We start from the raw sequence: 13405 nt of genomic DNA, 5'->3' as shown, positions 1-13405 counted from the left end.
GCAAAATGGATAAACCTTAGGGACACTATGCTAAGTGAAAAAAGCCAAACAAAAAAGGAAAAATATTGTACAATTCTGTTTATTCAGAGGTATCAAGAAGAGTCAAATTCACACAGAAAGTAGAACAGTAGTACCAGGGTTTAAGGGAGAGGGGACTGGGGAATTATTTAATACATATGGAGTTTTAGTTTGGGGTGATGAAAAGATCTGGAGATAGTGGTGATGTTTGTACAACAATGTGATTTATGTAAGGACACTAAATTGTACACTTAAAAATGGTTAAAATAGTATAGTTTGTCAATTTTATCACAGTTAAATAAAGCCAAAATCTTGAGGTTTTCTTGCAGGTCCTACAAGATCTTAGCCCCTGTTTTTTGCTATGGCCTTCCCTCCTACTAAGATAGAGTCTTGTAAAAAATTTTAATGTTCCACCTTAGGGCATTTGCCCTGATCAGTAACACTGAATACTTAAAATGGAAATGGCATCTTATTTAATGTTGACTGATTCAATTTCTTCTACTTTTAACATCCATTTTTCAGAAGGTAATCATCAAGATTCAGAGAGACTAAATAAGTTTCCAAAGTAAGCATGAAATTGAGTTAAGATTTTAACAAAGTATATCTTACCATTAAGCAATGCTAACTTTTATGCTATGACAGAGCTGTATTCCCCATAGTGCACAGATATTTGCAAATGTGTACAAGAATCCACAAAACTGTTAATAAACAGTACATAGTAAACTTTATTCACTATTAATAGAAATTATTTCTCATATTCATCTCCTGTCCCTAATCACATTTTACACAGTTTATAATCTAATACTGAAAATGTCTTGGTTGGATCTATTTTTTTAATATTGAGTAGTTTGTTGTTCAGTCACTAAGTCGTGTCTGACTCTTTGCAACCCCATGAACTGTTGGCATAACCAGGCCTCCCTGTCCTTCATTATCTCCCAGAGTTTGTTCAAATTCATGTCCATTGAGTCAGTGATGCCATCCAACCATCTCGTCCTCTGTCATCCACTTCTCCTCCTGACCTCAAACTTTACCAGCATCAGGGTCTCTTCCAATGAGTTGGTTCTCCACATCAAATAGCCAAAGTATTGGAGCTTCAGCTTCCACATCAGTTCTTCCAATGAATATTCAGGGTTGGTTTCCTTTAGGATTGACGGTTTGATCTCCTTGCAGTCAAAGGGATTCTCAAGAGTCTTCTCCAACACTACAGTTCAAAAGCATCAATTCTTCAGCACTCAGACTTCTTCATGGTCCAACTCTAATATCCATACGTGACTACTGGAAAAACCATAGCTTTGACTATATGGACCTTTGTCAGCAAAATGATATCTCTGCTTTTTAATATACTGTCTAGGCTTGTCATAGCTTTTCTTCCAAGGAGCAAGCGTCTTTTAATTTCACGGCTGTAGTCGCCATTCACAGTGATTCTGTAGCCCAAGAAAATAAAGTCTGTCACTGTTTCCATTGTTTCACCATCTATTTGCTATGAAGTGATGGAAGTGATGCCATGATCTTCATTTTTTGAATGCTGAGTTTCAAGCCAGCTTTTTCACTCTCACCTTTTACCTTCATCAAGAAGTCCTATAGCTCTTCTTCACTTTCTGCCATAAGGGTGGTATCACCTGCAAATCTGAGGTTGTTGATATTTCTCCTGGCAATCTTGATTCCAGCTTGTGCTTCATCCAGCCTGGCATTTTGCATGATGTACTCTGCATATAAGTTAAATAAGCAGGGTGACAATATACAGTCTTGACGTACTCCTTGCCCAATTTTGAACCAGTCAGTTGTTCCATGTCCAGTTCTAACCGTCTTCTTGACCTGCTTGGTCTTTTTAAACAAGACCAAAATCTTTTCAAACAGATTCCAAACAAACTTGCTTAAATAAAAAAAAAATAAACTAAACCACAGTGAGATATCACTTTAATATATATCACCCATTATAGCGGCCATAATTTTTTAAATAAAACAGAAAATAACACGTGCGGAAATGTTAAGATGTGCCACTGTAGAAAATAGTTTAGCTTTCCTCAGTAAGTTAAACAGAGAGTAACCATATGGCTCAGCAAATTCTACTCCTTGGTATATACCCAAGAGATATGAACACACATGTCCAAATAAAAACATATACCGAAATATTCACAGTAGCACTATTTACAACATCCAAAAGGTAAAAACAATCTAAATGCCTATCAACTGATGAACAGGTAAACAAATGTAGGATATCCTAATAAAATATTATTCAGGCATAAAAAAGGAATTAAGTACTGATACATGATTCAATATGGATAAATCTTCATATTGTACCGTTTCTTCTATATGAAAACTTCAGAATACCCAAATCCATTGAGCTAGAAAGAAAGTACATTAGTGTTTGCAAGGGGAATGGAGAAGTAGTATTGGCAGATATGTGGTTTCTTTGGGGGGGAGTAAAAGAAATGTTTGGGAATTAGATAATGATGGTTGCACAACACTGTACTTAATGTCACTAAATTATACACTCTTAAGTGGTTAAAATGCTAAAATATTTAAGAGAGAATGGAGGACTGAACAAATTACGATCTATTGTTTTAAATACAAAGATATAAATGCTCTAATGCAGATAAAAGTTACAAATCTGAGTAATAAAGCAGCAACATTTGAACAAGACCTACATTTTACCTTAATATGTATAAATGGTGATCTCTAAGAAACATTCAAAAATTTTTAATTGCAATAACTACGTTCATGTGGGCCAAACCAGTAATTCCCAGTAGGAACTTCAAGAAATGCTTCATTCTGTTTGGCACAGTGATTAAATACAGTCCATTTCATCAATATGCCATACCCAATCCCCACTCAAAGGCAGAGTCTTCAGAAGGAGATAGAAGGCAAAAAATGTGGTAAGAGCAAGAAAGCAAAGCAAAAAGTTTTATTCTGTTGTGAGAGGTTACAAGAAAAGGGTCTTTAGGAGAGAACTGGCATTCTTTCTCTCTGCAAAAGGAAAAGTTACAATTTTTAAAAGTTTAGATTTTACAGGCAGAACATCAGAAAATCAGACCTAATTCCAGAATTCATTCTTCAAGTCATGTAGCCCTAGCTCCCATCCAGAATAATCAGGTGAATGTTTAGAATTCAGATGTGAGAGACAAATCATGGAAAACAGTATTAAGTGGATGGCAATACTTAACAAATAAAAGTTATTTAAATCTTTTAATATTATATTTGGAATGGGGAAGGAGGGGGGAAAAAGTATACCTAAAAGTCATTATTATCTGCCTTGAAATCCCATCTTTGCCCAAGTTCATTCTACCTCAATTCAAGTACTAAACTACTATACTATCATACCTAAAATGTCTCAGTTGATACTTAGCTTGTGCTATTATTTTAGGGGGTAAGAGGTGGGAGCTAGAGGTATATGACTATATTCTCCTAAATTTACAGTCATTCCTCAGTAACTATGGGGACTGGTTCCAGGACTCCCCCATACCAAAATCTGAGGATGCTCAAGACCCTTATATAAAATGGCAAAGTATTTGCATATAACCTATGACCTTCTTCACCTATACTTTAAATCTTATCTAGATTACTTATAATACCTAATATAATATAATTGGTGTCTAAGTAATTGCCTATGTGTTTCAAATTCAAGTTTTGCTCTTTGGTACTCTGGAATTTTTTCCCCAAATATTTTCAATCGAGTTTGTTTAAATCTGCTGATGCAGAATCCACAGATTTGGCATAGTTGAGCACAGATTCAAGTATCTGTCACCCCCATGCTCAAAACATTCAGAGGCTTCCCATGTTTATAAATAAGGATAAGGTACAAACCCCTAAGCAAGAATTTGAAGCTTTCTGCAAAATAATTCACACATGACTTTCCAATCTTATCTAACCACAACTCTTACCTCAAAGAAGGTTCTCTTTCCCCTCTTCACCCACTGAACATTCTTTTACTTCTCTTTAACAGCAACACATTCTCCTTATAATTTCTTCTTTAAAACCCAAGAGTACTCCCTACTAGAGTGTAAACTCCTCAAAGGAGGAAACTGGTCTGAGTTCATCTCTTTTTTTCCATATGAGAAAAAAACAAATTGCCTTGAACAGAGGAATACTAAATGTTTATATAAATGATGATAATGCTTGCTCAGGGATTCCTTAAAAGAAAAGAATAGTGATTTGTTGAGTATTTTTTAAAAGCTCTGAAGTCATTTAGTACCATCAAATATTTTTCTTCTATCTCTAAACTGAAATATTCAATAAGCTCTCTTGGATGCTCTACATTCAGCCTTCGGAAGAAGTGTATTATTTCATATACTTAACAGGTCCAGTCACTTTAATATGAAACATTCATTCTTAATTCTTTATTTTTAGTAGATACTCAAAAAGCACAGTGAAACTTCATAAATAGGGTGTTTTGATTTGAATGCTGGGGGTACCTGAGGAAAGTTAGAAATGGGAAAGGCAAGAAAAATAACAGGTGGGCAAATTCTCTAACTCTATAGAAATTAACCAAACCTAGCTTTAAAATCTCTAAATTGGGCTGATAATATTAGTATTAAAAGTAAAAACATTTTAAAATACAGTAAAAGCAAAGATATACCCCCTGATAAAATGTGCAAAGAAAAGCATATCACTTCATACTATTTCTAGCAAAATACACAGCCACAAGGAAACATCAGACAAACCCAAATTAACTGGCCAGTGTTCTTCAAAAATGGGATAGAAAGGGATAAAAAAGTAAAGTGAACTGCTCCAGATTAAAAAAGATTAAAGAAACATGAAAACAAAATGCAATGCCTGTTCCAGAACTGGATCCTGGACCAGAGAAAAGAAATCGTTGTCTTTCACTATGACGGACATTAAGAATCAACTGGCAAAATATGAATTCACTATGAAGGACATTGAGAATCAACTGGCAAAATGTGAGTAAGGTCTGTAGATTAGAAATAGTATTGTATCAGGATTAATTTCTAATTTTGCTAATTATAATGAGGTTATATAGGAGAATATTCCTATTTGGGGGAAACTTTTAATTTTGAAATATAGTAAAAAGGCAATGATTATTCTTTATCTGCTTGAAGGTAGGATCAAATTCATCACCCAAGGTTATAGTTATAAAAAACATTTCAAAAAATCATTCAATAAAACAGTACATGAGATGAATAATATATTGACTAGAAAGTTATTTTAAGTATCTTTGATCCGTGGATAGACATTTTTAAAATATCATTTATAAAAACACCAAAACATCTTTTTTGAGGGGGGGAACTACAAGCCAAAATGCAAATTAGTACAGATTTTTTTTAAGTATAATGTAAGCTCCATGGGGTGCCTTGTCTTGTACACCTAAGCAGTACTTAGAACAGTTCTTGGCACATGGTAATAGTAATTAGTAACAACTAATATTTGAGTAATTATTATGTCACACTAACCTAAGTGTTTTGGGTCCATTAACTCACTTAAACTTCACATAGTCCAAGAAATATTTGGGGAATGAATCAATACTTTTTGCAAGATGACAAGTAGTCAATTCTGCAATGATACGAGCTCCTAAAAATCACCAGGTAATGCAAAATTATACAATGAACACCATAGGACTCGGGGGGGAAATGGGGTTAGAAGCACAACACTCCAAAAACTTCATCAGTGACATATTTTTTAAAAAAGACAAAAACCTAATAGAAATGGTAGCACAATTTTACACAGTTTACACACATTAAGTGATTAAGAAATACACAAGTACAACAATAAATATGGCACTTTACCTTGAAAAAGACCTGAAGTTTGCTTGTGGAAGTGGGCATCAGAAGGGTTGCAGCTCATGAATTATTGTGAAGTGATGGAAGGAGGGTTATCTGAAATCGGATGGAAAATTGTAACAATAGATGTGGATGGGTGTGGCTCATAACACAAGGGGTGAACTGAGGTAGCTGATAGAGGTCTGAGGCATGTGCCTGTATATGCATGTATTTTAATGCAGCTCAGTTCAGCTGGGTCCAGCTTCCTGCATTCACCTAGGGCAAACTTTCTATAAAGGGCCAGAGAGTAAATATTTTAGGCTTTGTGGGCCATTGGGTCTCTGTTGCAACTATCCAATTCTGAGACTCTGCTATAAAAACAGCCACAGGGCAATGTAAACAAATGAGTTTGGTGTGTTCCAACAAAACTTTATTTACAAAAACAGGTCACTGTGGTGGCCATAGTTTGCTGAACCTTGACCTTGTAAACAAAATCCTGAATAAGCAAATACAAATTTTGTCTTATGCTCAAATTGTTACCCAATATATCAATCTTGTTGGAACAAATGCACATTTTTTTTCAAAACAAGCATTATAGCAGAGCTAAATTTGGAATGTTATCAAATAAACCAAAAAATAATTGATATATTCAAATAAGCAAAATAAATCCAATATTACTAAAAAAAAAACCAAAAAACTATTTTTTATTTTGGATTTTAGAAATCAAATGTTACCCAAAAGTCAACTGACAAATGACCAAAATAAAGACAAGTAATGATACATTTTGAATGCTTGTCATTCAAAATCTGTCATTAAATTCTACACAATCTTTAAGAAAAATGGGTTATGCTTTTAACAGCTCTGCTGAACTAAAATTATCAGGCTCATTCACAAGCTTTTATAAGATCATCGAGCCATAAAAGTTAACATACAAACTTCATTATAAGTTCTAAAGATCTGATATACAGTATACAGTATGGTGACTCTAGATAGCAACACTGTATTATATCCTTGAAAGTTGCCAAAGAGTAGATCTTAAATGTTCTCTCCACAACAATAATTTAAAAAAAGGTAATTATTGTAGCAGTCACTTCAAAGTATATATGCATAACATATCATCACACTGTATACCTTAAATTTACATAAAGCTGTATGTCAATTATATCGCAATAAAGCTGGAAAAAAAAATACTAGTTGCCAATGGTTATACAATTATTTGCCCAGGAATTGAGTTAAAGATTCTAAGTTGACCTCCTTTCAGTTAGAAAACTCTAATATACATAACATTTCTTTGCTCAAGCTGCTATACCTCACATCTGAAATCCTTCTCCAGTCTTCTTTGTCAAAAGTATATATATCCTCCAAGGGCACAATTAAATACTATCTCTAAGCCTTTCCTGGACCCCATTAGAAATGTCTTCCTACTTTAAATTCCCACAGCAACTTAGTTTTTACCCAACACAGCATTTAGCCCTTTACATCCTGCTTCAAATTTATTTGTGAACATATCTTATTTCCTCTGCTATGTAGAAAATAAGACTAATCTTTAGCCATACTAATCCCCCTGTTGGACTGCCCTTTTTCATAGTCAATGCTTAACTGCTAACTTTTCTTCAAGACCCAATACAGATATCATCTCCTCTGCAAAATTTTGCTAGACATCCCCCAAATTAGGCTTTTCTTCATTCTGATCCCTAGCACAACCAATAGACCTCCAATGTTTATTTACTATTTCCCTCCTTAGGTTAAAAATGCTTTAAGGGGGCAGGAATTTTGTCTTTTACCCTTTGCATATGCTAGAACAGTGCCTAGCACCTAGTTGATACTCATGTACTTGATCAATGAATAAAGCATCCCCCCAAAAAATGGAGCATAGGGTATATACACATGAATACCACTGCCATACAGTGATTTCTTAAACAAATATTATATGTAACACTTAACAAGAAAACTGGACTATTGATATCAAGAATGGCTACTTGAAGCCAAAACTCAGAAACAAAATCTGAAAACAGTGGCTAGAGAGAAAATTTGACAATTTTGCAGAGCAGAAAGCACAGTTTACTAGAATACAGGTCTTTTCAGAAGTATCATCTCCAATCAAAAAAGGGCAGAAAAATACTAGATATAGTAATCTTTCAAAATAAAAACATAATCTGAGCCATAATAATTAGCAGTTTTTCCTTTCCAATAAAACATTTGTGTACATCATAATATGACATTATATTAGCAACAAAACACCTGCATCCTAACCATGCATCTTAAAACCATAAGTTTTAAGGCAAACAAATTCAAGAAAGATATTTTCCTTCATCACTTCTCCCTACCCCCAAAAAAGGCAAAGTCAAAAAATGATAGACACTAACATAAATAGGACTTTTAATAACTTATGGACCATCTAGTACAAATTCATTCTGCAAATGACAAAGCAGAGGCCTAGAAAGGATACATGATTTGTTTACAATCAGCTAAGCAATAGAGCTGCAACTAGAAAACCTAGGTTTGGCTCAGAGTTAAGCATTCATTCCTCCACAACCAGCAGTTCTAGTCTCAGGAACTCTTTATACTCCTAAAACACTTAAAAATTAACAAAGATCCCCAAAGAGCTTTTAGTCTATTGTTTTGTAAGAACTGCTGTTATGACCATGTGCAGAGAGATCCTACTTAGACACTCCTTTTACTGCCCTGTTATATTCAGCATTCCTAAAGGAAGATCTATATTTCATTTCCCATAGCTTAACCCATCTGAACAGCTTCTGCCAAGAGAACATTCAAGGTCTGGAGAAAATAGACTTCATGCAAATCCAAGAACTGCCTGTATTCTGTCACCCAATCTGTAAGCTTATTCAGATTTCAAAAGTGAAATAGGCACATAAATACAATTTCTTACCAAAAAATGTATTTCACATACCTAAATCTATCTACAAATACCTTTAAGTATTACACTTACCTTATCTCTAGAAATTAAATATAAAACTGAAAGCTCATGATCAACTATGCCAAGAAGTGCCAATAATGGGAAGTGGTCTGAGCACAATTAAAATAAAAAATGTCTTTCTTTTCACCCTCAGCAATAACATAACAAACATAACATTTACAATACTTTTCATTAGCACAGGGAACACTACTCAATGCTCTATGGTGACCTAAATAGGAAAGAAATCTTAAAAAGAGTGGATATATGTATAACTGATTCACTTAGAAACTAACACAACATTGTAAAGCAACTATACGTCATAAAAAATTAATTTAAAAAATTGTTTAAACCCTTTATAAAATTTGCATGTACTCCCCTGCCACAGGCCTGGCTTAATGCTTTCCACACAGTGGGAATGCACATATTTCAGATAACATTTTTCAAAAATTAGGCTAGTATGCAACTGATTGTAGACTAACACAATAACAGAGACTTTCTAAGTCATTTTCTCAACATCTCTCAATTTAGACAATGTCTACTTTTTAAAATTTAAGACCAATGACTAGTTATACTGCTTTCAGCTTTTCAAGTAAGAAATTGCCACACGGTTCAGAATGACAAGTCCATCAAATCTCTAAGATCTTTACATGAGAATAAATGAAAGTTTATCTGTCAATCAGAGGCTGATCTTTCAGGCCAAAAAAATGAAGAAACAATCTTATTGAAAACAAAAACAACAAAAAATTCTTTAAAAACAGTAACAAAAACTTTAAAAACTGAGCCACTGATTTTTCAGTGTATATTTGTCCTTCGGTATCCACACAGGGTATCTTGGTTCCAAGATCCACCATAGATACCAAAATCTGAAGATGCTCAAGTCCCATAGTCAGCCCTCCATATCCTCAGTTCTACATCCTGGGATTCAACCAACCACAGACTGAAATCCCCAGTATTGAATGGAGGAACACAGGGCCAACATAAAATTTAGCCAAATCACCCATTCATGTTCCTCCCTTTTGCCTTTTGGCTATTTTTTCACCACAGAATCCCAGAAATGTTCCTACTTATAAAATGTAAGTAAAAATCAGAAACTAATCTTTGCTCCTATTTTTAAATGCCAGAGGATCTGATAAAGAAAAAATCCAGAACAATTCCCTAAAATAACATTAATGACAACGTATAGAATTGTTCATATTATTTCTGCCTCACATAGAAGAAAATCAAGAATGATTTAAGATATAAAATAGATAACTAATAAGAACCTGCTGTTAAGGAACAGGGAACTCTACTCAATTCTCTGTAATGGCTGATATGGGAAAATAATTTTTAAAAAAGAGTGAATATATGTATAAATGATTCACTTTCCTGTACATCTGAAACTAACACAACATTGTAAATCAACTATAATAAAAGATTTTTTTTTAAAGAGTAGTATTGTGGATTTAACTCACTCAAGCATTACCTGTCAGATTATCCTTCACCTATGATTACGACTTAAGATGAATAACACTTCATACTGAGACAGTTCTGACACCCACTTGGATCTCTTTCATAGTAAATAATCAGAGAGCATCACACTTTTTAAAATTAATTCTTTATATCTATTATATGTATTCTTTGCAAGGGGGTTTTCACATAGCTTAAGATTCTCCTGAAAATAAATGTTTCTGTTATCTTACTATCTCATATGAACATAAAAGGCAAAATATTATAAACACCTACAAATTCAAAGACCTACAACAAATGACAATAGCAGCTAACATGAACTTCTTCCATTGTAATACTTGAACTAAATTAAAATGGTCATAATCACGTTTTTTTCTGGTAGCTCAAGGAGGTATTAATGTCTTGTGGTTAAGAACATAAGCTCTGGAGTCAAGACTCGGTTCAATTCCAGCTCCATCAATTACAATTTATATAACTGATCAATTTCTTTGCTCTCTCTATGCCTCACTTTTCTCATCTGTAAAATGGGGAACACCAAGTACTTATTCCATAGAGCTGTTTTGAAAATTAATTAAAATTACAAAGGTAGAGGTCAACAATAAGCACTCAATTTTAGTTATGATTATTATTCTTACACCAATATATACAAAAATTCAAGGCCCGTAAGAAAAACTGACCCTCGCATAAACTAGTTCTATTCAGAATGTTTATACATAATTAATTTGTTCACCCTAAAAGAAAGGGAGAAAATCCAAGTTCAATCTACAGTTTTAAATGCAGACTTTCTGAGATTTAGTAAAATCTAAAGATCATATTTAACTGTAAGGTACACCCTTCATGTAGAGCAACATGGGCACCTGATAATAACTAGCCAACAAGTTGTACTGGGTACCTCTAATGTGCCCAATATCAATTAAATAAAGGCTTACTGCACTCAAAACAATGAACACAAAGTCAGAAAACAAAGCCACAATCTTTACACAACTAGGGATCTATAATCTGAGAACTAAAGTCCATTTTTTCCCCTCAAAGGAAGGAAAACATCTTCCATCTACTACTTTTTAATGCAGAAAATAGACATATAAGTATCATAGGTTCATTCCCAAATTCTATACACTAGCTAAAATGCTCTAAAAACATACATGCATGTGTGTGTGCTAAGTGGCTTTAGTCGTGTCCCACTCTTGCGACCCTCTGGACTGTAGCCCACCAGGCTCCTCTGTCCATGGGATTCTCCAGGCAAGAATACTGGAGTGGGTTGCCATGCCCTCCTCCAGGGGATCTTCCTCATCCAGGGATTGAACCAGCGTCTCTTATGTCTCCTGCATTAGCAGACAGGTTCTTTACAACTAGCGCCACCTGGGAAGCCCAAAAACATACATAAAAAAATAAAGTGAAGTCGCTCAGTCGTGTCCGACTCTTTGCGACCCCATGGACTATAGCCTATCAGGCTCCTCCATCCATGGGATTTCCAGGCAAGAGTACTGGAGTGGGTTGCCATTTCCTTCTCCAGAGGATCTTCCCGACCCAGGGATCAAACCCAGGTCTCCTGCATTGTAGGCAGATGCTTTGCCGTCTGAGCCACCAAGGAAATAAATACATACATACCTGTATACTATTAAGATGGTGGATACACACACACACATTTATATACACATACATAAATATATACGATCCTAATAGTTACTCAAAATCACATTTTGCCAACTACATATGAACTTCTGGTCTATGCTCCCTGTAATTTTACCTTGCCATTAGGAGCCAAGAATACAACAGTAAAAAAATTACTGTATTCACAAGGGATGAAAAGTCAAATATCAACCTGCCTGAAATGCAACCCATTCACTTGTGTAAAAGTGGTATACATTCCATATTAACAATCCATATTTTTAGACACTATCAAGAGCCAAATTAGAAGCACAAGAGAAAAGCAGCCTCAACCTTATAATAAACGTGCTTGATTACTAAGAGGTGACCTGCCACTCACCGCTTCCTTGGAATAGATTTTATTTCCCATCAAACCAAGTTAACGTGTTCCCCATCCCTCTTGGAATAAATAAATAAACAAAAATAAGGCCTAATTATTTTTGCTCAAAATTTGCCCATAAAATGGAGAAACATCTGATGACTGCCTTACCACCCATTAAAGCTGGACCACACAAAAAGTAGTACACTGGGGTCCTCTGGAAACAAAACCCTGCGTTAGTACCTTTACCTCCGAGATAAATCCAGGGCTACGCTTCAGGATCTGGAGTAGAGAAGAAACACTGGCAAGACCCACCCATTCACCCCACAAAATGGGCTTGTCCCCAGGGTTTGCAGAAAAACATAAAATTCCGCCAGGCTGGGGTATTCCCGTCTCCAGCAGTACAAATGCCACTGAGTCTTCCCAGGATCTCACATCCTCCCCACCGCCCCTCCCCCTCCTCCCACCTCTCGCCCCTCTTCTGCCTACCCCCTACCCTCTCTTCTTCCCCACGCGGTTCTAGGCCCAAAGATTAGGAAGAATTATCAGGATACCAAAAACCGCCTCCCACTTGGGGGTTTCAGTTCCACAGGCAGCGAAGAATAAACAGAGGAATTCAACTAAGCTCCGCGGGTTTGGAGAGGCTTGAGAAGGCGCCCGACAAACCAGGCCGCGCCCCCAGTCAACCCCTACCCCCTCCCCAACCCCGGGCTGGAGCCTACTTCCGAAGCCTCCTCACCTAAAGAGAAAACGATGCCTCTTTCCGCTCAGCAAAACACAGGCCTAACCCACCAAGCCAAATTTTTCCCAAACACCAGGTTCAGAAAACGCGTAGGCCGAGACAGCTGGGACCCGTGAGACGGAGTTGTGTTTTACCTCATGGGCTCAGCAGTCATGTTTTCGCTTCTACGCCCTGTAGGATTCAGCGACCGTAGGGCGCGACTCTGCCCTCCCCGGCACGCAATTAGGGTAGAATGCACCGGACCCTTAGTCGTCACTAGATCTGGCGCTGGATCCTCCCCACAGCTCAAAGGCCGGCACCGCTGCCACCGCCGCAGGAGCCGCGGAAACAAAGCGACGCCGCCGCCGCCGCCATTTTGTTGGGCCGAGGCTCAGGCCCAGAATTGGCGCGTCCTCCCTCTTCCTCTTTGAGTCGACCATTGGCTGCCTTATCTGCAGTGCAGATTCTTATTGGCTACAGAAATTCACCTTCTTTGGGGGCCTGTTGCTAAGGGGGTCTACGTCATTTGATCCCCTCCGCCTTTTCAAAGGGGGTCTAATTCAGTCCCATTGACTTGAAAGTGCTAGTGACGTATTTTGACTTTATTGTGAAAATGCTTTTTA

General features: G+C 36.3%; 1 protein-coding gene and 1 pseudogene across 7 annotated transcripts in view; one reads left to right on the top strand and one right to left on the bottom strand.

Moving 5' to 3' along the window:
• LOC109554747 (alpha-1,2-mannosyltransferase ALG9 pseudogene) overlaps positions 1-12804 on the top strand; it is a 38204-nt pseudogene extending 25400 nt beyond the window's left edge.
• ATRX (ATRX chromatin remodeler) overlaps positions 1-13183 on the bottom strand; it is a 285985-nt gene extending 272802 nt beyond the window's left edge. For 6 of the 7 annotated variants that reach the window (XM_019955722.2, XM_019955724.2, XM_019955723.2 and 3 more), the window contains exon 1: positions 12938-13183. In XM_019955722.2, the coding sequence (XP_019811281.1) occupies positions 12938-12957 (20 nt within the window). In that variant the 5' untranslated portion in view covers positions 12958-13183. Of the gene's footprint in view, positions 1-5759; positions 5850-12937 lie in introns of all 7 variants that reach the window. The other variant, XM_019955726.2, reaches the window with a different exon arrangement.
• Between the last annotated feature and the right edge of the window lie 222 nt (positions 13184-13405).

This window comes from Bos indicus, chromosome X, assembly GCF_029378745.1.
Source record: "Bos indicus isolate NIAB-ARS_2022 breed Sahiwal x Tharparkar chromosome X, NIAB-ARS_B.indTharparkar_mat_pri_1.0, whole genome shotgun sequence".
NCBI lineage: Eukaryota > Metazoa > Chordata > Mammalia > Artiodactyla > Bovidae > Bos > Bos indicus.
Note: the sequence above shows the minus strand (reverse complement) of the source record. Positions and strands in the feature narration are given on the sequence as shown.